This window comes from Miscanthus floridulus, chromosome 10, assembly GCF_019320115.1.
Source record: "Miscanthus floridulus cultivar M001 chromosome 10, ASM1932011v1, whole genome shotgun sequence".
In the NCBI taxonomy this organism is placed as follows: Eukaryota; Viridiplantae; Streptophyta; class Magnoliopsida; order Poales; family Poaceae; genus Miscanthus; species Miscanthus floridulus.
Window position 1 is genome coordinate 58,661,543 of NC_089589.1, and position 25,424 is coordinate 58,686,966.

The window sequence follows — 25,424 nt, forward strand, 5'->3', positions numbered from 1 at the left end:
TTGACGCTGTTTACCTAAGACTATTCCTAGGCATAAAAGGATTAGAGTCGAGGACAACTCCTTTTTAAGAAAGAGCATTATATGAGGGCATTCAAGCGAACTAGCCATTATCATGAGTAAGGCATGGATTAATAAGCGTAAACCATGGATTAACCCATGTAATCCATGGACTAACCCAAGAACTAGTTACATGAGTCCATGGAAGAGCTATAATATATGGGATAACCCATATAAGAGATTGCATAAGCCACCAACTATCGGCTATGTCATGACATGTCTCAGCTACACCATTTCAACATGAGCACATAACCCAACAGATCAGTGGCATAAACCAAAGGATATTTACACACAGTGATGCCAGCAAGTTAGAACAAGAGGTGCACTCATTCCTTTCTATATGTTACTTCAGTTCAGATAAGAACTTTATACTACATAATAGTTTTGCATTTTGATTTGACAAGGTTTATACACAAGTAGGCATTAACCACGCAAGCTGAAATGTGTTACATGCAGATATCAGAAGAATATATGAGATGGAACTAGCCACCATCCAAGTCAAGATGGATTACATTGAGTACAATGACTTGTAAATGGAGGCCAATATGGACACTGATAAAGTGGAGAAACGATTGCACGAAGATGGAGAATCGAATACAATTCCCTTTTGCTCAGCTTTCTGCTAACAAACCCGGAGAAAGATTTCTACCCATTTGCTCTTATAATATCCTTTGTGGGATTTACAGAAACGACACATCATTGGCTCCCACTTGGTGCCCCTGCTCTATTATTGATTCTATGGTGTATTGGTTCGTTCTTTGATAGTGTGGTTGGGCAAATCCTTGATTGAGGTCATCGGTTATAGATGGTAGTTGGCTTTGAATTTAATTTCTCAGGTCGCACTAGTTATCACTGCTTACATTAAGTTACCACAGTTGTTTTTCATCTGCTGATCTTGTTAATGATCCTATTCCATGAAGATTGCAACCGATAGTTATTATCAGGGTTCATGCTTCCTTTCGTTCCTAGTTCCCTTAGTTCGTGAGAGTCATAATGTTTCTACAAATTACAAGGGTCAAGTCCTCCTCTGGCTGCTCTTCGTTTTCTCCTTCTAACATTTGTGAAAACATTTCCTCTGGGAGTGCTATCATTGTGTGCTTGATCCTGAAACCCACAAATCCAATGCTAGCTTTTAAGTATTATTCGTATATCACTACTTCATATCAGGAAAATGTTGTATGAGTGCAATAAAGTGCATGAAAAGTGTACCTAAGTTCCAGATCCATGATATTAATGTTTTCTCCAATTTTCATAGTCTGATTGCAAGATATTACAATGGAACCTCCAACAGGACAGAACTTCACAGAAGCAAATAGGAAGTCGAACAGGAGATTCTGCAGTAGCTGCATTAAGTACGGATCACTGAGCCTTTGCTTGCGAAATTTCTCTGCATGGTCGGTAGATACTGTGATCCCTTTTCCTTGACAAGCTGGCCATACTTCACTTACTGCGGCCTCCACCATGTCTTGTAACACAAGTTCACCCATCTCGAAATCCATATGACTTGACCTGTGAACCCAGCAATACAACGGAACATTATTAAGACAATGGCCCTTACAACATTGATGTAAATCAGATAGAAAAATTACTAGCTTGCCATGAGAACTTAATAAAAACAAATGAAGAAAAAAATGGTACGTCATGGAGAACAAAACCTTTAACCTTTTTATCATACTTGTGTGTCGCATCTGCTTCTCCAATTCTAGCTCCTTATTTATGTGGACAGCAAACACTTGTACTATGAATTCACAGGCATGCCGTAGCGAAAAGGGGACATGTCTAGGGCTCATATGGTGGCAAACAATGAGACCCCATAGCTTCTTCCTCGGGTGCCGCCATTGTGTTGGTTGTTCATGCTTGGCTTCAGAATATTCTCCATTTTCACTTATCAAAACAGCCAATACTAGAGAGGCAACCGATTTCATGTTCTTCATATACTGAAGGTGACAACTGTGTGGCACCCCAAGAGTTGAACCACGCAAGCTAACATTAAAAGGGAGTTCCTCGTCTTTGATAATCTTCACTGGCCTCAGAGAGCAATCACATATCATTTGAACTTGGTGCTTCGTGAAAAGAATCCTGGCGGCTTGAGGGATATCAGTGGCTGGATAGTGTAGGCCAATATATGGTTCAAGACCAGGTTTTCTAACCTCAGCAATGATCTCACCATGATAATCTTCATGGAACTTGTAAGCCATGACTCTATCATATCCCACTAAGTCAAAGATTTCTTGTACCAAAGTATGGCACAAGACCTCCATGCTTCCACCTGGCACTGACTGGATCTTTGATACTGCCGGCGCTCCAAGCATGTAAGACTGCGGCAAAGCCCATGCAGCAGCAGTAGAAAATTCAGAAGGCTTCACTGGCTCAAAATCTACCATTAGACAATCAGTCCCAGTCACCTGATGGGCAATGGCATAAAAGAGCTTGCCTGATGATCTGCACTCAACTAGGACTGGATTCAGAGAAGAAACATCAGCAGACCTTAGTACCATATATAGTGATGTGGCACTATATTCCACGAAAAGCGACAACACATTGGTCCCAATGGACAACATTGGGGATTCATAGATACTTGGCACTACATGGCAGACTGTGCTAAGCATCTCGGGTGCATTCTCACTGAATGCAATGACATTGAGGCTCTTTGCATCAAGCACCAACAAGCAACCAAATTGTTGCAAGTATGCTATGTCCTTCTCTGAACACCCCTGATGTAGATTAGTTGAAGTGGTCCCCTCTAACAACATCGGGTAGCCGAAGGAATTACGAGAATCTTCATATTTGGTGCCAAGTTCAGAGTCAACGGTTATTTGTGCTAACATCCTTGCTAGGGAACTCTGGCGAGTTCTGTTTGAAGAATTGGAAAATTGTGTTGTATGTCTTGGTGAAAACGTTTTGTACCTCAAGTATATGATCCGCTTAAAGGTACTTCCACTTGTACCACCCCTGCCTTGACAACACATCAAGTGAGTAACGCTATTGAAATTTGAAAACAAAAGACCTAGTGTACTAGAGGGAATACAAGGTGAAATTTCAGTAATCACAAAGCCGCTGACAAGACTATATACAGTGTGAGTGTAGCAGTAGAACCTTTTGTTCTGTAGTGCAATTTATCATACGTGTTTGGGATACAAAACATATTGTTTAATTACAACCATTTCTCCTCAATACATGGGTGGCAGTGGCACTGTCTACATCCAACGCTCACTCTACAATTAGAGCCGGTTCCATGGTTAGTGATAACAACTTTTTCGACGGTTGTTTTGCAGTTGAAGTACAAGGAACATTTTTTATTAACTCAGAGTTAGTGATTAACAGGGTGACAATTCACAGTTAGTGACTAACAAGGTGATTAGAGTTAATGAAATTAACAGTGCTTAGAGTTTTCAACAAGTAGCTAAAGTTAAACAGTGTGCATAGGTTTTCTATGGATGCTGCGGTTCTCCATATGGTCCCTTTGTGGACTTGTCTGTACGTCGCTCCCTACCTCAGCATTTAGGTATCCATACTAATCCCAATCCCACAATAGGTTTTCTCCCTTCTTTTTTCTATTACTACGAGCTAGCAAACATAAAGTTGAGGGTACACAGATGAGAGCGAACTAAGAGAAATTAAAGATCCTTGATGCAGAACCAACCAAGTACTAGTAGCTAGGGAAGCTGTTTACACCAAAACATTTTCAGATTTGAGGGTTGCCAACTAATCGAAGGTAATAAAAATAAAAACATGCTGGGAATGGAAGGAACAGAAATAATGCAGGGCCGGCTGCAGAGGACTTACCAGGGCAGTAGTAGGCAGCGAGAGCCCGATCTGTTTGTTGCCCCCTGCGGTCCTGCCAATCATATATGCATATGCATGTGGTCTCCACCTGGTGCAAATTTATAGGCGCTGCGCGCATGGATCGGAGCTTCCGCTCGTCACGCCGCCGAACGACCCCATTCGCCGTCAGGCAGTCGGTTTACTGCCAACTGCATATGCGCATTCGGTCTACTCCAGAAATCGGCGGTGATGTTTGCCGTTTCCGGGCTGCATCCTTTGCAGCGCTGGGAGGCCTCCACGTCTCCCTGTAATCCAGATGGGGCAATTTGCATCACGGGGAAAACGGACAATCATTCGCATTTGTGGAAGTAATAGCCTCGCTGGACACGGCTTGGTGCTCAGCACAAAAGGCATTCGGTTTCATTTCCCTGCGAGAATTCTGCCGAACCACTAGCGGTCCGTGTGGTGGTGTGCTAGATTGCTACCTTTATGCCTTCCGTTGGAGATGGATGCAAAATGGAGTGTACCCAGATGTCCAGCGCGCGAGATGCGTCCGGACATCGCTTCCTTTCCAAACCCGTGCCCCCTGCATTGGAATAGAAAGGAATGGAAAGCGGATTGGAATAGAAAGCGGATCCGAGTAGAACATAATGGAATTGTGTCCACACCGCGCCCCTGTCCTCCGTTCCCCACCGCGTCCCTGTCCTCGTTCCCCAACGCACCCCGTTCCCTCACCGTGTCCCTATCCCAAAGAGCACGAAGAACTTTAAGTGCAACATCGCAAACATATGGGAAAACTATGTAGTGGAACATCGGGATATAAATACTGCAACATCGCAAAATTATGTAGTGCAACACCGAAAAAAATATACTACAACACCGAAAAGTATGTGCTGCAACATCGAAAATTATGTACCGCAACATCAAAAATTATGTACTGCAACATCGCAAAATTATGTAGTACAACATCGAAAAATATGTACTGCAACATCAAAAATTATATGTTCTAACATAAAAAAATTATGTACTGTAACATCTCAAATAGTAGTACTGCAACATCGCAAAAATCAACCATGAAACATGGAAATAGAAACATTCGAAAATCATCTGTTGCAACAACCAAAAATCTCATTGCAACATTCGAAAATCATATGTTGCAACATTTAAAAAACCCATTGCAACACGGAGAAACAACAAGGACGTACAAACAGCAAGGGGAGGTGCAGGCTACTCCAGCCCTGGCCCATCACCTTTGAGCTCACTAGAGGGAGGAGATAATAGGACCCCAGAGCTCGCCGGAACCCTAGCCACCGCCGCGTCCCTCAGATCCAGAGGACGAGTAGAAGAAGGAGGAGGAGGACGAGGGCTCAGATCCAGAAGAGGAGGACAAGGAGGAGGAGGAGGAGGAGGGCTTAGATTCAGAGAAGGACCAACCTATCTCGTTGGAGCCGCCGCCGTCGTCCTCGTCTTCGATGGGGGAAGCGGGAGCCGGGTTGCTGGGAGCGCGTGGTCGCATGGAGGTCGCAGAGAGGGGAGGGAGCACGGGCGGGCAGGCGGAGCGGCAGCCAGTGCGTGTGGGGGAGCGGGAGGGGGGAGAGCGGGCGGGGCAGCGGCCGCGAGTGGGCACGAGGGAGCGGAGCGGTCATGAGATGGATAAGGAATGGGCGCGCGGGATTGGTGCGTCTAGCCGCCCGGACTCCCGGTTCATATCATTATCGATATATAATTGGCAGCTAAAAAAAAGGTTGTATATCATCAGCAGGTAAAGAACCATGCCTAACAACCCAGCAAGACCATGCCCCCGAGGCCTGTGTCGTAGAATTTTTAAGACATACTATTGGCAGCAAATACAGTCAGTGGACTCTGCATTTTCGTATTTGAGAATCAAATAAAAGCAAAAATGGTCAAATTTGAGCCAATTTGGAATAAACTAGACCAATCTGGGGAAAAGCCCGGTTTCTAGTTGCCGAACTTAACCGGCCCAGACTGGTTTTGCCTATGTTGGTTGCGGCATTGTGCAATCCGGCCTAGGCTGGGGCATTGGAAACCGACTTAAGCTAGTTTTGTCAATATGGATATGTTTCAACTCAAATTTGATCGAAACTCATCTGATCTCATGGAAAGTTTTTTGCATATCCTGTTTTAGGAAGGTTTTCTACTAGCATAAGACTACCACCCTCTATATATACTCCCTCCTTTCCAAATTTTAAGTCACTTTGACTTTTATGGTATATGGATTTTGTTATATATCTAGACATAAGTTATATTTAGACAATAGCAAAATTAATGTTTCAAAAAAGTCAAAATGACTTATAATTTAAAACAGAGGGAGTATATCAGAAAACCATGTCCAATTTACGTATCTAATATCACATGTTAATCTACTATACTTTGCTGCTCCATACTTTGAGCTTTTTAAACCTTTGTTGTCCAATGTATCTCTCGATGAGATACGTCGGTGTTCTAGGTAGCCTTGCTGATCCTAAGACAACCTTGTTGTGCTCTTCTCCAACGGCTTTACGTGTTGTGTTAACCGAGGCTAGGGTTAGCCACCAGAATTATTCAGTGCTACCCTCAAACAATGGACCAGAGAAAGATGTCCCTTAGCTCAGTGCGCATGAGATTCAAAGGGGTCACCAAAATGAGGCGTGGACCATCGGACTTCTGCATAGCGTCCACAACCTCTCTGGTCATGGACCGGAGAGCGGCCAGACCCACCGGATTTTATTGTCCGGTGGTGTCCCTAGGGGGCACCGGAGAAAGCACCCATGGTGGTTCTTTGTGAACCTTCCCACCAGAAAGGTAAGTCGGGTGATAGGTACCAAAGAAGCATCGGATAAAGGGCCTGCTCAATGGCTAGTTGACAATTTAAATTTGACTGTTGGATGTATCACATTGTCTCAGCTCCTTTATTCAGTGGGGCATTTTTCCGGTGCCCACCAAATATTCTGGTGCCTACATTTTTGTTGTAGTCTGTAGCCCAACAGCTAATTGGCTCTTGGGGCTATAAATACTTGTGTGGTCAGCCATTTAAACTCTCTTTGAACTCTTGGCTAATATTTGTGCACCCATAGAGCTTGAGCAATGCCTCCAACTCACTCCCATAGCTTGGGAGCGCATTTGTGTGGAATTGGAGTGGTTCTAGTACCTTGCATTGATAGTGTGCATCTAGTGGCACTTGGTGAATTGTTCTTGGAGCGAGTTTTCGTTACTATTGGTGGTTGCCGCTGCCTAGATGGCTTTGGTTCTATGGGGATCGTTGACCACTGCTTGGTGATTGTGTGGGGGCTTCGATTGGTGGTTTTGTGAGGGGCCTTGTGCTCATCCCTATGGGAGATTCGCAAAGAGTAACTATAGTGGGATCACGAGTGTTGGAGAGGTCATTGGTGATACACTCGCTTTCATAGTAGTGCCCAAAGTGTAGGGGCCGAACTTGTGTACTCACGAGGCTAATGAAGTGGTGATCTAATAGAACTTGGCCGGGCCATGTGTCGGGTAGACGCCGGGGGCGTACAGCAGCATCGGTTCCGGGCGCGGTGACAAACGGTGGCCACTGCTCCCTCAAGTGCGTACACCGTGGAAGCGACGATGAGGGATGCGGTGGTCAGAGATGTCCCGGAGGACACGGCAGACGGTGCCCTGGATTGGTGACCACGATGGATGGTGGACCCCACCGCGTCGGTGATCGAATCAACCTGGCATTCATGGAAGTTATGGGGTTGCCATCTTCTACCTTGGGAAACAGCGACGCCGGCGAAGTTTCCGGCGAACTCTCTTTCCTTCCTTTTCTGCCTCTCAGCATCAGCAGTGAAAGAAGCGTGCGTGATAACGTGTTGCAAGTGAAATGGTGAAAGCAAAAGCGATCGATGAAAAGTGACCCATGTTTCTATTGATGAACAGTGTCTATACATATATACAAGCCCAAGGGGTGGTTGTCTATTGGTGAAAAGGTGTCTTTCTATGCCTATCCTAGAACTATCATTAATAGTTGCTAATGACAAGATTAACCTAAATTGATCACTAAATAATAATCTTAACAGGGGCAAGAGAGTTTGCCTAATCCTTTCAAAAAGTTATAAGAATGTGGACCGTCACAAAACCAATGTCAAAAATAAAAAAACACTTTTGTCACTATTGATGATTTAATACACATGCTAGTTGATGAAAGCCTTGTGCTCCCTATGGGAGATTCGCAAAGAGTAACTATAGTGGGATCATGAGTGTTGGAGAGGTCATTGGTGATACACTCGCTTTCATAGTAGTGCCCAAGGTGTAGGGGCCGAACTTGAGTGCTAGCGAGGCTAGTGAAGTGGTGATCTAATAGAATCCGCCTCAATAGGTATTAATTGGTTGGCAAGCAACCGAACCTCAGAATAAAAATCTTATGTCACTTGCCCTCATTAGTTCGCTCTTTACTACACTTGTATTTACATTTCATATTTGTGCTTGTTTAGTAGTTTGTTTAGTGGTAGCTCTTTAGTGAGGAGAATAGTTTAGTTGCTTTACTTGTGTAGCTCACTAGATGTAGTTCTTGCTCCTAGGCTTGTTTGGTTTAGTTGTTGTTGTTAAACTTACTACTTGACTTGTGTAGGAGGGTTTGCTCTGGAGTGGATAGGCTACACAAGTAATGGATATTAGGATCATCTTGTCTTTATAGGGAACTGTTTACACCAAAATTTAGAAGGAGAGTCGCAGGGACTTAAAAGCTCTCAAGATCATGTCATCAAGGAAACAATCGCGTGCAGGTCGGTATCAGCTGATTCGAATGCAAAACTAGAATCAGCTTTCTTCAGATAGCGCCAGCGGATAACAATAAAGGCTACGATCGGCGCCGGGACAAGACATGTTGGACTCTACAAAAAGGGAAAGATTGGAGTCCAGGTTATCTTAAATTAGGAATGTTTTCTCTAGGGTCAAAGATTGTGATGAGTCATGTTAGATAGGAGTCATGCGCAGGTCCTGGGTATAAATATCAAAGCCTGGCTATTGTAAAGCACACACAATCAATCAAATACAAGTTATTTACTTTTTTTTGGCTCCGACCACCCCTTAGGAGTAGGAGTAGAGTAGATCTCGGCGAGTTCTTCAGCAAGTATGGCTGCATCGATCTGGTCGACCTCCACTGCTTATTTGTAAATACCGTCATGGCTTATACCTCTATTCGTATGGATGCATCGATCCGATCGACCTCCACTACGACTCTGGTATAAGTTAGTTATCGACTCTTGTCTAGTTCAAGTACGGCTGCATCGATCCGGTCAACCTCCACTGCTCGAACTAGATCAAGGTCAAGTTATCGGCTCTATCTAAGGGTGGCGTTCCTTCAGATAGATTCATTAAGTTACCGATATTGCTTATTGCTTCCATTATTTATTTAATTACAACAATATCACTTCGTCCGATTGGGATTGATCTAGATCGGCCTTATATCTTGTTTAACCCATCGTTTGTTAATCTAAATTTGATCTAATCTGCACTTTAAACGATGAGTTATGTTTTATCGGCTGTTTTATATCAATCTTAATCGTGCATAGTGTGCGGTTAAGGGATGTCTGATCTTGAGTAGATCTATTGGCTAGCGAAAACTGTTCTATGGCCCGTTATCATGGCATGTGTGATTCTGCCTCACACCCCACTGTTAGCACCGTGGAGTGGGGATCGTTATTTGGTAGATTTGTTCCTTAAAGGGCATGAACTTAACTGTGCGCTATGCCTGAATCGGCTGTTTTAGCCGATATCGAGCGCTGTCACGAACAGTTCACATTACGAGATCGTTGAAGTAAAGATAGGTTGAAAGATGTGTTAGCCCCATGATCTTATTATTGTATTACGGCCTGCATAATTCTGCCTCATGCCCCACTGATATTAGTAATAAGTTAGGGTCATCGAGTCTATTGTTGTTTCTACGGCCTGCATGATTCTGCCTCATGCCCCACTGGTCATAGCGATAGATGAGATCTAATATGTTCATTAGATTTACCTTTATTAAATGGTTGAATGATGATGAGCTGTTTCTTTTATAAAAGGGGTTCGGTTACTTGCAGTCATTGACTTAGCTTGAACTAATTACTGTTGACATGTTATTGCCATTGACCAATATTTGTCTAAATAATGATATTCATCTTGAACGATAACTGATTCTTCTTACTCAACCCCATAAGCTTTAACTGATTCATTCTTATGAATATGCTGGAATCGACTATTTAGTCGATCTCCTTTCATATCGGCTCTCAGAGCCACACATTCGGAGCTGTCTAGCAACACCGGCATGTTCCGCCCTAAATTACTGATAAACTCTCTTTGTTAATTACAGGGTCAAATTGACTAGCACGTCTTGGGAGGAGTGCGCAGGATCGACCATCCCTATACTGAAGCTAGGCGGATCTCCAGCTCCATCGAGTGGACCCTTCCGGCTTGCTCGTGTGCCCTCGGCATGGGATAAAATTCTGTGCCAACACGCGTTTCTGGCACGCCTGGTGGGACCCTGCAATCGTCATGGTGGTTCACAACAACAACATCCTTATGATATATTATGAAGATCTACTTAATGGAGATAAAGATATCATCGGCAAAGCTACAGAAGAATTTTAGACCAAATGTTTGTTGTCCTACACCAAAACATGTGACAACACAATTGTTCAGAAAATTTCCACTACCAAGAGTTCTATTACACGGGTAGACAGATATAGTTGAAGCTGAAGACAGGCGTTTCTTTATGGAAATTGTAGACAAATCTGTTTGTGATGCCATATCAAGCCATAATGAAGCTTTCTTAGACACATTCCACAACGCCATGAAAGAGGCGATTCAGGGGTTTCCAGTTGGTCAAGTTGGGCCGGCTTATTACAAGATTCTAGATCCGTTGACCCAAGGGACTAATCAAATCAGTACCAGCCATCAAGAAGCAGCACCAGCTGGTAATGGTGATGTCCAGGCTGTTCAGGGTTCATCTGAATAAGCTCAAGGTACTACTACGAATCAAATATAGTATAATCCTGGACCATCAGTACAGCATGTGCAACAGCCGACGGGGCAAGGTCAGAACCAGGTGATCAATTTTGGCGCATCAAGCCACATACCGTCGTCGGCTAAAAAAATAGCACCATTAATTCAAAGGATCCATAGAGATATAGATCCTCATGTCTACAATCAGAGACTTCAGGCAGTAAGCCAGCAAAGGACCTAGCAGATAGAGATCCCATAAGGATATCACTATGAAACAGATTATAACACCCTTCACATGATTCTGAATCTAGGGTACCAAGGCACACGGGATTTCAATCCATAGATGGGTCAGCAGGTGCAGAGAAATCCAAATTCAAGTGCTGATGAGTTGCTGCTGAAGGTGACCGAGATGATGAAGAATCAGTTTGGTCTGAAGCCAAAAGGGCTGACCTTCTCATACAAACGCCCATATCCAGAATGGTATGATTTGGTCGCTCTTCCCACAAATTATAGGCTCCCAGAGTTTGCTAAGTTCACTGGCCAAGACAATACAAGCACGATAGAACATGTCAGTCGGTATCTTACACAATTGGGTGAAGCATCAGTTGAGGATGGCCATCAAGTTTGTTTCTTCTCCTTGTCCCTGTCAGGGCCAGCCTTCACTTGGTTTTCATCACTACCAGTCAATCCCATTGCCGATTGGGCTGACCTAGAGAAGAAGTTTCATATATATTTTTACACTGGGACTGGGGAAAAGAAGATAACTAATTTGATAACTATAAGGCAGAAGACTAATGAATCGGGCACTGAGTTTCTTCAGAGGTTTCGAGAGACTAGGAACGTGTGCTTCTCATTAAACTTGGTTGATGATCAACTAGCTGCTTTAGCTGTACAAGGAATGCTGCCAATGTGGAAAGAAAAGCTATCGGGACAAGAATTTGACAACTTGGGTCAATTGGCTCTACGAGTGGTAGTGCTCAATAGAAAATTCCAGAGTATGCATAGAGATACCCAATTCCCGAAGGATACCATAGTGGCCAAAGCTTATAATCCATACTCAGTTGATGACGGCTATAAAGATGAAGAAGAAGAGGTTGCTGCGGCTGAATGGAATTGGGGTAAAAAGATAGTAATAGTGTCAAATCCTTAAGGAAGAGGAGTCGAGGAGAGCTATGACTTTGATGTCACCAAATCAGATAAGCTCTTCGATTTCTTGCTTGAGAAGGGGCCGATCAGGTTGCCCGATGGTCATGTTATGTTGCCCCCTGATCAGTTGAAGAATAAGAAGTTCTGCAAGTTCCATAATGCTACCTCTCATTCCACTAATGAATGCAAAATCTTTCGGCAACATATACAGAGGGCTATTCAACAAGGAAGGCTCAAATTTGACACGTCTTGGAAAATGAAAGTTGATGATAATCCTTTCTCAGGAGATCAAAACATGGTTGATGCTAGATTGATCAAAGAAAAAACTAAGGTCCTAACATCGACCAAATCAATAGAAGCTAGAGTAGTCGATCCCAAGATGCAAATATCGACTGACGAGTACAGAGAGATTAGAAGGCGTCCCGATAAGCAAAAGAGCCAGTATGAGCAGGGAGGAACGTCAAAAGCAGGTGCGACAAGGCCGCGAGTTACATCTCGGATTCTGTTGAATAAGTGGTAGCAGCAAAAGGAAAAGGATTATCAGCATTGGTTAGAGGATCAAGAATACCAGCATCAACTAGAAAAAGAGAGGTATAAAAGGAAACAAGCCAAATCACATTGGAATTGTCCTTTCTTCAGATATTGCTGGAATGAAGGTTTGAAGTTGCCTACCAGACATGACTATCCAGAATGTAGCAATCAATATTGGGAGTTTAGGCAATCTCAAACCAACTGCCGGTCTATCCATGCTTAAGATGCATATCATCATAATAATATGGATCGGCGCTTAAAAAATAAAAGTGTTCATGATCGACTTGGAAAACGAGTTATTGACCAAGACTGGGTTGATTATGAAGAAGAAGGCAACGAAAGAGAATATGTTTGGCAGGAAGGCCAATGGTGTCCAAGAGGTTTGACAAGAAGCCAGAAGAGAAGGGTGCAACGCCTAAGGAATAAAGAGTTAGAATAGGCTCAGGCATCCGGTAAACCTTAAGTATGGCGTACTAAGCAAACAACCGATAGAAAGCAACCATCCGCTAATATCCAAATGGCTTTTCTGTTGCCATTGGAATTCAGAGCTCCGGCAGATCAAGAAGTGTATTCAGATTTTGATGAATCGGAGTATGAAGAAATAGTTGCCAAGTTGATAGTTGTACAACAAGTAATATTTGATAAACCAATCAAGCATCGACACTTAAAGGCTTTGTATATGAAAGGTTTTGTTAATGGGAAGCCGATGAACAAGATGTTGGTGGACGGAGATGCTTCTGTCAATCTTATGCCTTACACCACTTTTCGTAAACTTGGCAAAGGACTAGGAGATCTGATGGAGACTGACATGATGCTTAAGGATTTTGGAGGTAATGCGTCTAAGACCCGGGGGGCAATAAACATCGAGCTAACAATCGGGAGTAAGACTCTGCTCACCACATTCTTCGTCATCGATGGAAAAGGGTCGTATAGTTTGCTCCTTGATCATGATTGGATTCATGCGAACTGTTGTGTACCATCGATCATGCATCAGTGTTTGATTCAATGGCATGGAGATGATGTCGAGCTGGTTCGCGCTAATGAATCTGTGAGCATCGCAACAGTCGGTCCAGTCTTCTGGGAACTAGGAGACTTCGAATGCTTTTTTGGTAAGTTATGGGAATGAGGCTTCATTAAGATCAGCAATGAAAGCCAACAGTCGATGCAAGCGATCGGCTCTGAGAGTTTGTTTTAGTAAATAGTCATGGCTTCACGTCGGCCATTGGATTAAGGAAAATTAAGCACTGGTCCTAGAAGATGGGCTTAGGCCGATGTATGTGAATGCTAAGTCGAATCATGTGTGATAGATCTATTAAAGGAGGTTCTGTTTCGCTTAATGGGATGCTTGACCTGGGTTGATCAATCATTTAACCTTTGATATGAAAAGTTCTACGGCAAAACATTTAAAGGGGTGTTATCCTTGCATTTGATCAATATTTGATAGCCGATTCATTCAGTCATCAGCTCTAATAGCCGGTACCAGAAAGGTATCGCCTCTAGTTCAAAAAATGAAAAATCTTCACAGACAATAAAAGCCGTTACGGTACGTATCGCCTCCAGAGCAAGAAATAAAAACAAAGACTATCATACACAAGGGCATTGCACTGAGACACATTCATGAAAGAGGAGTCTTTGTTCATTGGTTCTCCCTAAATACAATCTAAACAAAGACTTTGTTCACCACATCCTGAGCGGATGTGATGTCCACGATGGCCTCCGCTGCTACGACGAATTCTTCTATTAGGTCCTCATGTTCCTTAGGACCGTCACCCATTGGGAAACCAGTCTCCATGGTGTGGAGCTCGTACCCTATCTGAACTTGCGCCGTGGTCAGGGGCACCGACGCACCGTGACGAACACCGTGGAGGGCAATCTCCTGAACGTGGGCCGGGATGTCTTGGAGACGAGCGTCAATGAGTGAACCCCGAGCATTGACGGCATCCGCGGCCGCGTTCGCCGCCAGTTGGAGAGACTCCAACTGCACCGTTTGGGCTGGCGATCACAGAAAACTATCGAGACAAAGGCAGTGGAAACTAGAATAGAAGCATTCATGGAACTCATCTTACCTACCACCGCGGCGTCAGACTTAGCCAGCCACACTCGAACGATGCTGGCCTCCTCCTCGGCCGCATTAAGGGCCGCTTGGAAGACCCCTAGATGGATCTCAAGCTAGCTATTTTTCTGAATCGTCTCGGAATAGCGGTCCTCCGCCGCCCTCCATTCTCGGAAGAAGCGCCGGGCATCATCGCCGTTATACGAGTTGGAAGAGTCCGACGATGAAGCCAGCGCGGAAGATGCAGCGTCAGATGGCTTGCCTGCCCTAGGGAGGGGACGATGACTGTCATTCATGACAAACCTATAGGCGAGTCAGAAAAGGTCATCATCATGAACAGAGGATATCAATCTCACCTCATGCGTCGGAGGCGCTGGTTCATCGGCATGTTCTCCTCCAAGACCTCCTCTGCCACGCGCTTGCCGCGGTTCTCCTCATCGGCCATGAAGTTGATTGAATCTACAGGAAGAGAGAAAGGCCTCTACAGAGTTCTGCGAGGGCAGAGAAAGGCAAAGAAATAGGAACGGTTGCAAGTGCGGATATGTTCAAGGCCAGAACCCTCGGCCGGTATTTTAAGCCACGGGACGAAGGGGTGAACGTCTCGGGTCGTGTAAAAAGCAACCGCAATTAATAGGAGGTGAAGCGTCACCTCACTAATACCGAAGAGAATACGGCGCCAGATGACTAAGGATAGAAGATCGAAGGGCTCTCTTAATAAAGGTCGTGTTTTCAGACCTAAATAGGATTAAGACCAAGAGTCTAGAATCGGCTATTTTCAAAATCGGCTCTTTAGCCGGAACAAAGGTGATCAACCGACTTTCACAGTGCTTTAGCCTCATGCCTGTTCGAGTTCCCCTGGCCAAAAGAATTTCACGATCAAAAGATTCCTTTGAGAATGTGTCACCTTTAGGACCTGATCTTCAAAAATGGAGAAGGGAGACAAGACTCTGGAGAGGGCTGGGGATGGATTACCCTTGATGGCCAAGTGCAAAAGACTTCGGGTTTATCTCGAAAGGTCTAATAACATTGGTGATTGTATTTTATGGTGTTTATCCTTATTTTTCCCACTGGGTTTTAAGAAGTTTTTTTCCGGTATACAGATATTACTTTGGTTTTTTGCACAAGGTTTTCCAAAGGTCTTTGGTGATGCATAATAGATGAACAATGAAGCCTACAAGGATCTAATTGATCAAGACAGAGTGTTGAGAATTATTCTTAACGATCGATTGAGAGTTAATCTCTATCATTAGCAACTACTAATGGCAATTCCTACCGCATGAAGCCAAGTATATATATGTACAACACTATTTATTAGAACATGACAACTCTAATTTTGCATTTTTACTTCTAACAGTATTTATAATTATTTGGAGCTTATTTTTTATGTTCATGTCGCTTTATTGCTCATATAGTCGTGCTCATTATTTATTCAAAAGAAATAATATCAAATTACTCCAAGTAGAGCACCAACAAGGAGATAGCATTTTTAGTAAAAAATTGTAGTATTTTCTTTTTTATTTAAAATTAATTATGTATGAATTTTTAGAGATCAAATTAAACTTTGATTACTTCTAAAAATAGAAAAAAAACTTTGAATCCGTTCGAATCCAGCTAGAGGACCAAATTTGGTTTGATGGATGGAGGGTGTCCGGTACTCAGTCAGAGCCATTTTACTCCTTGCTACAGTGAAAACAATGCACCATGGTAGTGAAGAAAAACAAAAAACTATTGGGACTATTGGGACATGTACCATGCGTGATTTATTCTAATCCCATTTTGAGCTTTCGCAAAAACAAAAAAAAAAGAGGCATGGTTTGCTGAAAAAGACTATTGGGACATGTACAGTACCACAGTACAAGACATAGATTACCCTGTTGCTAAAAAAAAACATGAGAAAAGGCCATAGCAATCTCCCTTCCTGGACGCAGCGTAGACAACGCGCCTGTTGACCGACTTTGCTCGCCTGTTTTCGGATCCGACGTCACGTAAAAATTCTTGTCTGATCTACTGGGAGCTTCATGGCAACACCATGCTCACCTACGCTGAAGAAGTACTCATATTTTCTATTGCGCCAGTCAACTCAACTCTGGTCGTCTCCCGATCCAGATCCCACCGGGTTGCCATATATATAATCTTCTAGCGCAGCTGCTCAAGCTTCGTCGACCAGCAATCTCGGCAGCTCTTGTCCTTCGATCTCTCTCCACATCTTGTTCCCTTGGATCCCTCAAGTCTTCTTCTCCAGGTGTGTGCTTCTAACAAGTAAGAAGCTGCTTATTTTGTTAGAACTTGGAAGTATATATAAGTTGTAATAATCCTTGAAGAAGTTGTCCTCTACAGCTACTTCAATCGTCAAAAATGGCCACGGACGCTAGCAGAGGTGACAAGCCGACTCTTCTGAGTACTTTACCGAATTAACTCCCAGCAGTGTTTCTGTCAGCGATCGAAGCCGCTGAACGGAGAAGAGGACGATGAACAATAAACTACGAGGAATCTACGCCGGCAGAGAGCCGGGTTCTACTTTGCTTCTACGAAATGTAATGAGTACAGGGTTCAAAGTTGTTTCTCCTCCTCTCTCCTCTCCTTATCTCACTCATGAGCGGGGGCTGCGGCTGCATCACCAGGATGTGGCCTGCTAACATCCCACCCCCCTTGAGCGGCGGCGTGTCCCCTATGCCGGAGCACCTGGGAAACCCTGAACGATGGCGTTGGCGTCTTCCCAAGTCGCAAGGTCGTCGTCGAGGTTGGACCACTTGATCAGGAGCTTCTTGACAGAACCATGCCCGCGATGATGGAGCCGTGTCTGCAGCACGCGCTCGGGCACCTGCATTGAGTCGTCCGGATCGGGGAGGTTGGCGTAGACGGACGGCGGTGTAGACGACACCGGCTTGAGAAGTGAGACATGGAACACTGGGTGAATTGATGACGAGGGAGGGAGCTCCAGCTTGTACGCCACTGCGCCAACCTTGTCGAGGACTTTGAAGGGCCCGAAATACTGGAAGCACAACTTGTGGTGGGAGCACGGCGCCAGCGACACTTGAACGTATGGTTGGAGGTGGAGGTAGATGAAATCGCCAACCTGGAACATGCGCTCAGACCTCTTCTTGTCGGCTTGAGTCTTCGTACGCTGCTGTGCTCACAGCAGATGCTGGCGAACCGCGGCGAGCATGGTGGCACCCTCAGCCAACATAGTAGCCACGTCCGGCACAGGGGAAGCAGACTTGTCAGTAATACCAAAGTGATAAGGGGAGCGTCCATAGAGTTCCTGGAATGGCGACCAGCCAAGAGCTGAGTGCTCACTCCGCAAGGGGCAACCACTTCAGTCACTGGCGAGGGCAAGAGTGACGCAAGTACGTTTCCAAGCACTGGTTGACGCGTTCAGTCTGCCCATCGGACTGCGGATGGTATGCTGAACTCATAGCCAATGTCACTTGAGCAAGGCGGAAGAGCTCATGCCAAAAGGAGCTTGTGAAGATAGGGTCACTGTCAGAGATTATATGAGTTGGCAGACCGTGAAGGAGAAAGATTTTGTCCAGAAAAGCTTGGGCGACCTTCTGAGCGGTGTGAGGGTGGCGAAGGGGAACGAAGTGTGCAAACTTACTGAGCTTGTCCACCACCACCATGATGCAATTGACGTTTCCAGAAGTGGGCAACCCTTCTATAAAATCCATTGAAACCATTTGCCATGCTTCCTCGGGCACAGGAAGAGGAGTTAGCAGTCCTGGGTACCGAGCTCTGTCAGGCTTTGCTTGGAGGCACACTGAGCAAGCAGCGACAAAGGCTTTGACCGATTGCTTTAACCCGCGCCAGAAGAACAGCTTCTTGACTCTGCTGTGGGGGTTACCGGGAAACCAGAATGCCCACCGAGAGCGCTATCATGCAGAGCAGAAATGATGCATTGCTGCAACTGGGGGTTTGCACCAATCAAAATGCGGCCCGAGTGCCGAATGATGCCACTGTAGAGTGAAAAGGGAGGGCAGCTCTGAGGATTGACTGAGAGTTCCTGGAGCAATTTGAGGACTCAGGATCAGCGGAATAACCAGCGGCCACTTCTGCTAACCAAGCCGGGGTGGAGACCGAGATCGCCTGGAGCTGAGCAGGTGGGTTAGGATGGCGCGATAGAGCGTCAGCAGCGGCATTAGAGGCTCCTGGCTTATACACCACTTGGTACCGTACTGAAGTCCGGCTAACTTGGTATGCATCTTGAGTTACCATTGGGTTTGCAGACGCTGGTCGGTAATATGAGTAAGACTGCTCTGATCGGTATAGATGGTGTCGGTGTTTCGAACAAACACCGGCTAGTAAATTTATAATTGATACGCGTTAGGCTCAGATGGTGCACTAAAGGACACGAGATTTATACTGGTTCGGGCCGAACGTCCCTATGTATAGTCTGCTGCTGCTCGTGTTATTAGTACCGAAAAAGGTTCGTAGTAGGGGGTACAAACGGTCGAGAGAGAGATATGTCCCAAGTCTCTGATGGAATGGTCGAGAAAGGTCGTGGAGAGCTTGGTCGCTGCTCAGCTATGTGTGAAGTGTCATGTGTGTTGAACTTATCTGTCAAGAGTCGATCCCCTTAGTGGGGGGCCCTGCCCTTCCTTTTATAGACCAAGGGGGAGCAGGGGTTACAGATGGGAGAGAAGGGAAAAACCAGAGGCCAAGAAGTCCCCCCCGAAGGTGTTGGGTCCTCCTTTCCCGCTGAGCCAGCCTCGCTGACACGGCCAGATGGTGTCAGGGATTGGCACGTTGACCGGATGCCTGTGCGCTGACGACGTCATGCCTTTACCGGATCTGCAAGTGGTCACGTCCCGTCCTGTCCCTTCGGGCGGCGTGTCGGACAAGGGTGTTGACCTGTAGCCCTGTGGGGAGCGGACGGCGCGGTGACTATACGTTCGTCACTGTAGAGGGCGTGAGTCTCTTCTTGGACCATAGTGGTTGTCGTATGTCTATGTCAGGTTCCGTGTCCGAGGGCTGAAGGCGGCGCCTACAACATTATTCGGACTCTGTCATGCCCGGAATGGTCTAAAGCGCCCATCCCGTCATACCCTGGCGGTACTTTCCAGCCGCGGTGTAAGACATGGTCCTTGGTGCTGCGTTTGACTCGAATGTCATGTCGTACCCTGTGCTCATCATTATGAAGGCGCAGGGTGTACTCGTCGGGCGAGGCGGAGCCGGCTCTCGGACGTCGGGCGAGGTGGAGCCAGCCCTTAGCCGTCGGGCGAGGCGGAGCCTAGCCCTCGGTGGTCGTCGTTCGGACAAAAAACGCAGTAGCATTGCCGTCTGATCGGAAGTGTCAACGTTAGATGGTCATTAGTCCCACCTCATTAGGTACCCCGGTATTAGGCCCCCGACAGTAGCCCCCGGGTGATTCGGACAGGATCGCCTGGGGGGTGCTCCGGTTCGCCAGAGGGTGCGCGTGAGCGCACCCGATGGGTGTAGCCTCCGAGCCCCCTGGTGATTCGGGCAAAATCGCCTGGGGGTGTTTCAATTCGCTAGAGGGTGCGTGCGAGCGTACCAGATGGGTGTAGCCCCCGAGCCCCCGGGTGATTCGGGGAGAATCGCCCGAGGGGTGTTTCGGTTCGCCAGAGGGTGCGCGCGAGTGCACCCAATGGGTGTAGCCCCTGAGCCCCCGGGTGATTCGGGCAGAATCACCCGGAGGTGTTTTGGACCCTTCGTGGGTAAGGCTATGAGACTCGATTTCTGTCAACTGGATAGCTTTAAGCAGACCCTGGTATCCCATTCGCGGGGATTTCATCCAAGGTCAGTCTGGCTGGGACTCGACCGTGGATCGAGGCCCTACTGATGTTCGCGTACCTGGGTGTTAGTCGTCCACAGGCCCGTCGCTCGTTGGGATGGCCATCGAGACTGTCGGGCCGATCCTTGGGCTTTGTGGGCCCACACGGGCCGGAGAAGAGATTTTGTGGCCCATATCCCCTCCGCGGGGAAAGAGTCTGATCCGCTAGGGAAGGCGAACCGTCCGAGGCAATTTTGGTGGGAAAGGATAGGGATCACGGGCGCGTATCCCGCTATGTGATGTGGCGGCATGTCGTGGCGGGCTCAAAGATTGAAGCGGATGGTTGCCCTTCTCGCATCCATCGCCCCTAGAAAACCACGGGCTCGCCCCTAGGGTTTCGTACTCTGCCTTTTTGCCTTCGCATCGCCAACCTCTGCCGTCAATTGCGAGGGCCTCCCGCACCAGTACTGCCGCCGCCGTCAAGCTTGCACCCGCATCGCAGCCGCCGTCGAGCTTGCATCCACCCCCTTTCCTGTCGTTTCAATGGAGCCGTGGTGCAGATCCAACATTACCTCTCAGCGCCTGGAGGGCCTCATCCGCCACGGCCTCCTTCGCCCGTTGTCTGCCTTTGCGGAGTGGCTACTGCCTGGTGATGAGGACAAGCCATCGCCACCTGAGGGGTATGTCATGTCTTTTGCTCTCTTCCATGAGCGGGGATTCGCCGTTCCTGCCCATAAGTTTCTTCGGGGGCTGTTGGATTACTACCAGGTGGAGTTGCAGCATCTTAATCCCAATGGGATCCAGCATATTGTGGCATTCGTCGCCCTATGTGAGGGGTTCCTGGGGATTAGTCCCCACTTCGATCTGTGGCGGCACTTTTTTGCCGTCAGCCTGTCAAAGAAGCAGGTCGGGAGGCAGGAGCTGAGCACGCCGATAGGTTGTGCTAGCATTCATCTGCGCAATACCTGGGCGAACGACTACCCGTTGATGCACTTGTCGACCTCCAACAAGGGGTGGCACTCGCAGTGGTTCTACGTTAAGGACGACATGACCTCCCCCTTGCCGGTGTACACCAGGTGCCTCGTCGAACTGGCTCTAGGGTCGTGGAGGTGGGCTGTCCTGGACAAAGACAAGAAAAGGATCAATGACCACCTCGCCGCCCTCCAAATTCTAAAGGACAAGGGCGTGAAGGGGTCAGGGATCATCGGCGCCTACCACACGTGGAGGGTGGCGCCGCTGATGAGCCGCGCACTCCCCCTGTACCTGATGGCGCCTAGGGCATCGCTTGAAGGGACGACGCTCGCTGACAGAGCTCTCCCTCCCACCGATGTGGCATAGTGGATCAAGGAGGCGATGGAGGCTTCGAAGGACACCGACGGTGTTGTCCTTGACTTCGTGTATCTGGTGCCAGGACATCCTCCGATGTGGCCGGAACCGGGGTTCATCGATTTTGTAAGTTCTCCTTTCCCGTGTCTTTTTCTTCACTTGAACTTCCAACCCTTTGATGCTGACCTCGGGATAGCAGGACCAGCCAAGGAGTCTTGTCCTCATGGATAGCCCGGCTCCCCTGCTGAAGGACCGGATCCTGGCAGCCACGAATCGTATCGTGGCCGCCTGGGACAAAAGGATGAGGGAGCTCCAGAAGAAGAAGTAGCTATGGAAGCAGCAAGTGCATTATCGAGGAGAGGAGACAAGCAGTGATGACGACGACGACGAGGAAGCTGCTGGCATGGATTCGGACATCCTGGAGGACAAAGATATGCTAACAGTCACCCATCGACCCATGCTTGGACCCTTCCCCTTCCACATGGAGGGAAGCGAGTCCTCAGGGCCGGTGGGAGCCAGAGAATTTGCCGCCCCATCCGGGGTGCCGCTAGAGGATCGGTGGATGGGGGAGACGGGACGGCTGCCACCCCTGTGGTGCTGATGGAGGGGGGTGGCTCTGCTGCCGTGCCCCACGAGCTGACGGGGGCAGGCAGGTCCGCCGCCACGCCCGAGGCATCGATAGAGAGGGGTGGCTCCGTTGCTGCGCCCTCAGAGATAAAGGAGACGAGCCCCCCTGCCCAGGAGCAGGGGGTAGGCTCAAAGCAGTCCCGCCCAGACGAGTCGAGGTAGGGGTCTGGGGGTTCATCCCCAAAACGTTCCCACCACCCAAAGGCACTAGAGTAGGCCACTGACTCCCCTATTTTTTCTCCCTTTAATTTTTCTGTTTCGACCTTATGCCTTTTTTCCTCTTGCAGATTCTTGCGACGGGGCCACTCTCTGGGGCTAGCGCCCAAGAAGAGCCTTGCTCTTCAGGCGGGATGGACGACGCTACCCGACGTCGCCCCTATTTCGGGCAGGAGCGGCGCTGATGCTGTGGCCTCGTTGGCTGATCCGGCGGCGCCCGTGGTGGTGCCTGCGCCCTTGGTGGTTGCTGAGCAGGCGACGTCTTCCGTGGCGGGTGCGGCACCACCAGCCGGGGGTCTGGCGTCGCCGGTGGGGGTGGCCGCGACCGCGCCAAGCCAGGAGCAGCCGGACATGGTCATGGTGATGTCCGATGGGGTGGCGCAATCCGTGCCTACGGTGGCCCAAGCGACGGCACCCGACGCGGGCTGGGCGGAGGAGGACGTGGCTGGAGGGTCCCCAACCCTGATGAGCCTGGCACAGTGGAACGTAGCCATGGTGGCGTCTGAGGGAGCAGCGCAGTTTGTGCCGTCGGAGGCCTGGACGGAGGTGACCGTGACCACGACAAGCCCGACGGGGTCGGATGTTGCCATGGTGGCGTCCGAGGGGGCGGCGCAATCCGCGCCACCGGCGGCCCAGGCTGCGGCGCCGAAGGCGGGCCGGATGGAGGAGGACATGGCCGAAGGGTCTCCGGGCGTCGTGGCGGTGGTGGAGAGGACTCGCAGGATGTCACCCCCGGCCCTGTTGTCGGGGGGCAGCAGCTCCTCCCGCACAGGGGGAGCCGCTGCTCTAGTGAATGGCCACTGTGGACGCAACATCGGCTCTTTTCTCGCTTGACGATGCTGCCGAGAGCATGGAGCGGGAGAATCTTGACATTGGGTTCTCAGCTATGATGGATGCCTTGAGCCAGGCCAGTGGTGCCCTACGCGAAATCCTCATTCCTATTGGCAAGGTATCCGCTTGATCCTCTCCCTCGTTTTCTTCTTTCTTCATGTATTTTTGTGTTTTCGTGTTTTTGATACCGGTCTTCTTTTCAGTGTATCGTTGCTCGTAGCCGGAACAAGTCCCGATTCCTCTATGAGCAAAAGGCAGAATGGGACCGCCTTACCGAGGAGGCCCGGCTGCGAGGAGATGTGGGCGCGCAGCTTGCTGCCGCCCAGCAGCGGGAGGCCGAGGCGTGTCAGGACGCGGAGGAGATCCATGGGATGTTCAAGGACTTGTTGGCGAGGGTGAAGCTAGACGAGGAGGCGGCCGCTAGGATCCGAAAGGAGTGGGACGAGCTGCTCCAGAAGGATGCCACGGCCAGTGAGCGGGTTGTAGAGGTCCAGGCTAAGCTGGAGATGGAGCAGGATCTCAAGCGGAAGACCGAGGATATGTCCACGACCCTACAGCAGAGGGCAGATCGGGACGCCGAGGTGATCGCCTGGTTGCGCGGGGAGCAGGACGAGCTGCACCGAACCGAAGAAAGACTTGGCTTGGAGCACGGCACGGTCCGTGAGGAGTGCGACCGGGCCGTTCGAGAGTGCGACGAGGCACGTCAGGTGGTCAACTCCCTCTGGGCAGATCTTGGAGCCGCGGTGAACCGAAGGTTGGATGCCGAGAGCATCTCTGCTAGGCTGGGCAAGGAGCTCGCCAAAGTGCGAGGGATCCTTCAGACCGAGAGTGACGAGCACGACCTTCTGCAAGCCGCTGTCGGGGTGGTCATCGATGCCCTGAGGGTGGCGCAGCCAGAGGGAACCAGCTCGCTTGCGGCTCGTGCCGTGGGTATCACGGCGTGGGTGGGCCAACTTGAGGAGGATGCCTTTCACGCCGGGATTACCTAGGCCTTCGCTGTTGCTCATTCTCATTATGATCGGGAGATCAACTTGGAGGTAATGAGCCAAGGCTTTGCGCCTATCTATGAAGACGCTGAGCTGGATGAGATTGAGAAGGCGATGACTCCCCTTGCGCGGAACCTGGCGAACAGGCTGAAAGAAACAGTTCTCCCTCCGTAGAAGTAGTTAGTTGAATCAGTTCGATAAACATTTATCCGTAATATGTGAACAAGTGTCGGTTCTTTTGTGTCTGAAAATAGATTCGTGGCTTTGTTTCGCAATTTCCTTTCGTTTGTTTGATCTTACTTTCTTCCCTTTTTGCAATGAAAAAAGATTTACGCGATCGACCCTTCCGTTTGTTAAGACCGTAGGGACCGAGGTGTCTAGGGGAAATTTTGATTGCACTGGTGAGCAAAATTACCGTAGCCGTCTGGGCGTGGGTTTTTTTGCTATTTCACCAATCTGTTCCCTCGAACCTTGCCGCCAGTCTTGATGCGAGGAGGAGGTCTAATGTAATGACTGTTTTGAAAAAGAAAGAAAGGAGGTACCCGTACCTTTATCAGCCCCCGAGTGAGATCCGACCCCCTACAGTTGCTAGGGTCGGATGTTACTGGAGACCGGAGCGAGGGTAGCGAACTTATGCTTGTGTTCGCACGTACCCCTTACTTAGGATTTCGGTGATCTCTGCGTGACCATACGTTCAGTCTTATTGCTGTCCCGGCCTTTCCTGAGCCTCCCCGCGTGGCGGGGATTCGGTCAAGGGTCAGTTTGCCTTGTGACTGTTGCCCCGTCCACATTTTTTCGCAACTGGAGGGGTTAAGGCGACATCACTTGCCTTGATGGCTCGAGCGGCGTGCTTAATGAGCTCGCTAACGGGGATGTTCGGGCAGAATCTGATCCCGTTGCTTTGCGATAGAGTCGGCAAAGCCCTCGGGTGGAATTCCGTTGCTCCTTGCCTCGGCTTCCAACAGATTCCCCCTCAATGGGGTTTCTATGGGCTTGGCTAGAGGCTGGATTGAATCAGAAGGTTGAGATGACCCTATCCGCCTCAATGCGGGTTGGGTAAAGGCCACTGAGGCTCATCTGTGTTTTCTCCCCTGGCTCTTGTTCGACGCGAGGCAGTCTCGGACCCTTCGTGGGTCAGCCTTCGAACCTCGATCTCTCGATCTTGGATCGAGTGGCTCGAGCCCCCGAGCCCCTTAGGGTCTGATAGGGG

At 48.4% G+C, this 25,424-nt stretch overlaps 2 protein-coding genes across 3 annotated transcripts; one reads left to right on the plus strand and one right to left on the minus strand.

Annotated features, from left to right (window-relative positions):
* Positions 1 to 452: 452 nt before the first annotated feature.
* Positions 453 to 4,146, minus strand: LOC136484734 (phytochrome A type 5-like). 2 transcript variants are annotated; one of them, XM_066481679.1, is made up of 4 exons: positions 3,844 to 4,146; positions 1,720 to 3,013; positions 1,267 to 1,566; positions 453 to 1,161 (listed from the first exon to the last, which is right to left on the minus strand). In XM_066481679.1, the coding sequence occupies exons 1-4, from the start codon at positions 3,959 to 3,961 to the stop codon at positions 1,032 to 1,034; spliced, it is 1,842 nt and encodes a 613-aa protein (XP_066337776.1). In that variant the 5' UTR covers positions 3,962 to 4,146; the 3' UTR covers positions 453 to 1,031. The 2 variants fall into 2 exon arrangements, with proteins under 2 accessions (XP_066337776.1, XP_066337777.1); XM_066481680.1 differs by having other exon boundaries at positions 1,720 to 3,009; positions 3,844 to 3,915.
* Positions 4,147 to 22,154: 18,008 nt separating this feature from the next.
* On the plus strand, positions 22,155 to 23,231 carry LOC136488707 (uncharacterized). The gene is made up of 2 exons (XM_066485544.1): positions 22,155 to 22,339; positions 22,469 to 23,231. Exons 1-2 carry the CDS (start codon positions 22,155 to 22,157, stop codon positions 23,229 to 23,231), a joined length of 948 nt encoding a protein of 315 aa, XP_066341641.1.
* The last annotated feature ends 2,193 nt before the right edge of the window (positions 23,232 to 25,424 follow it).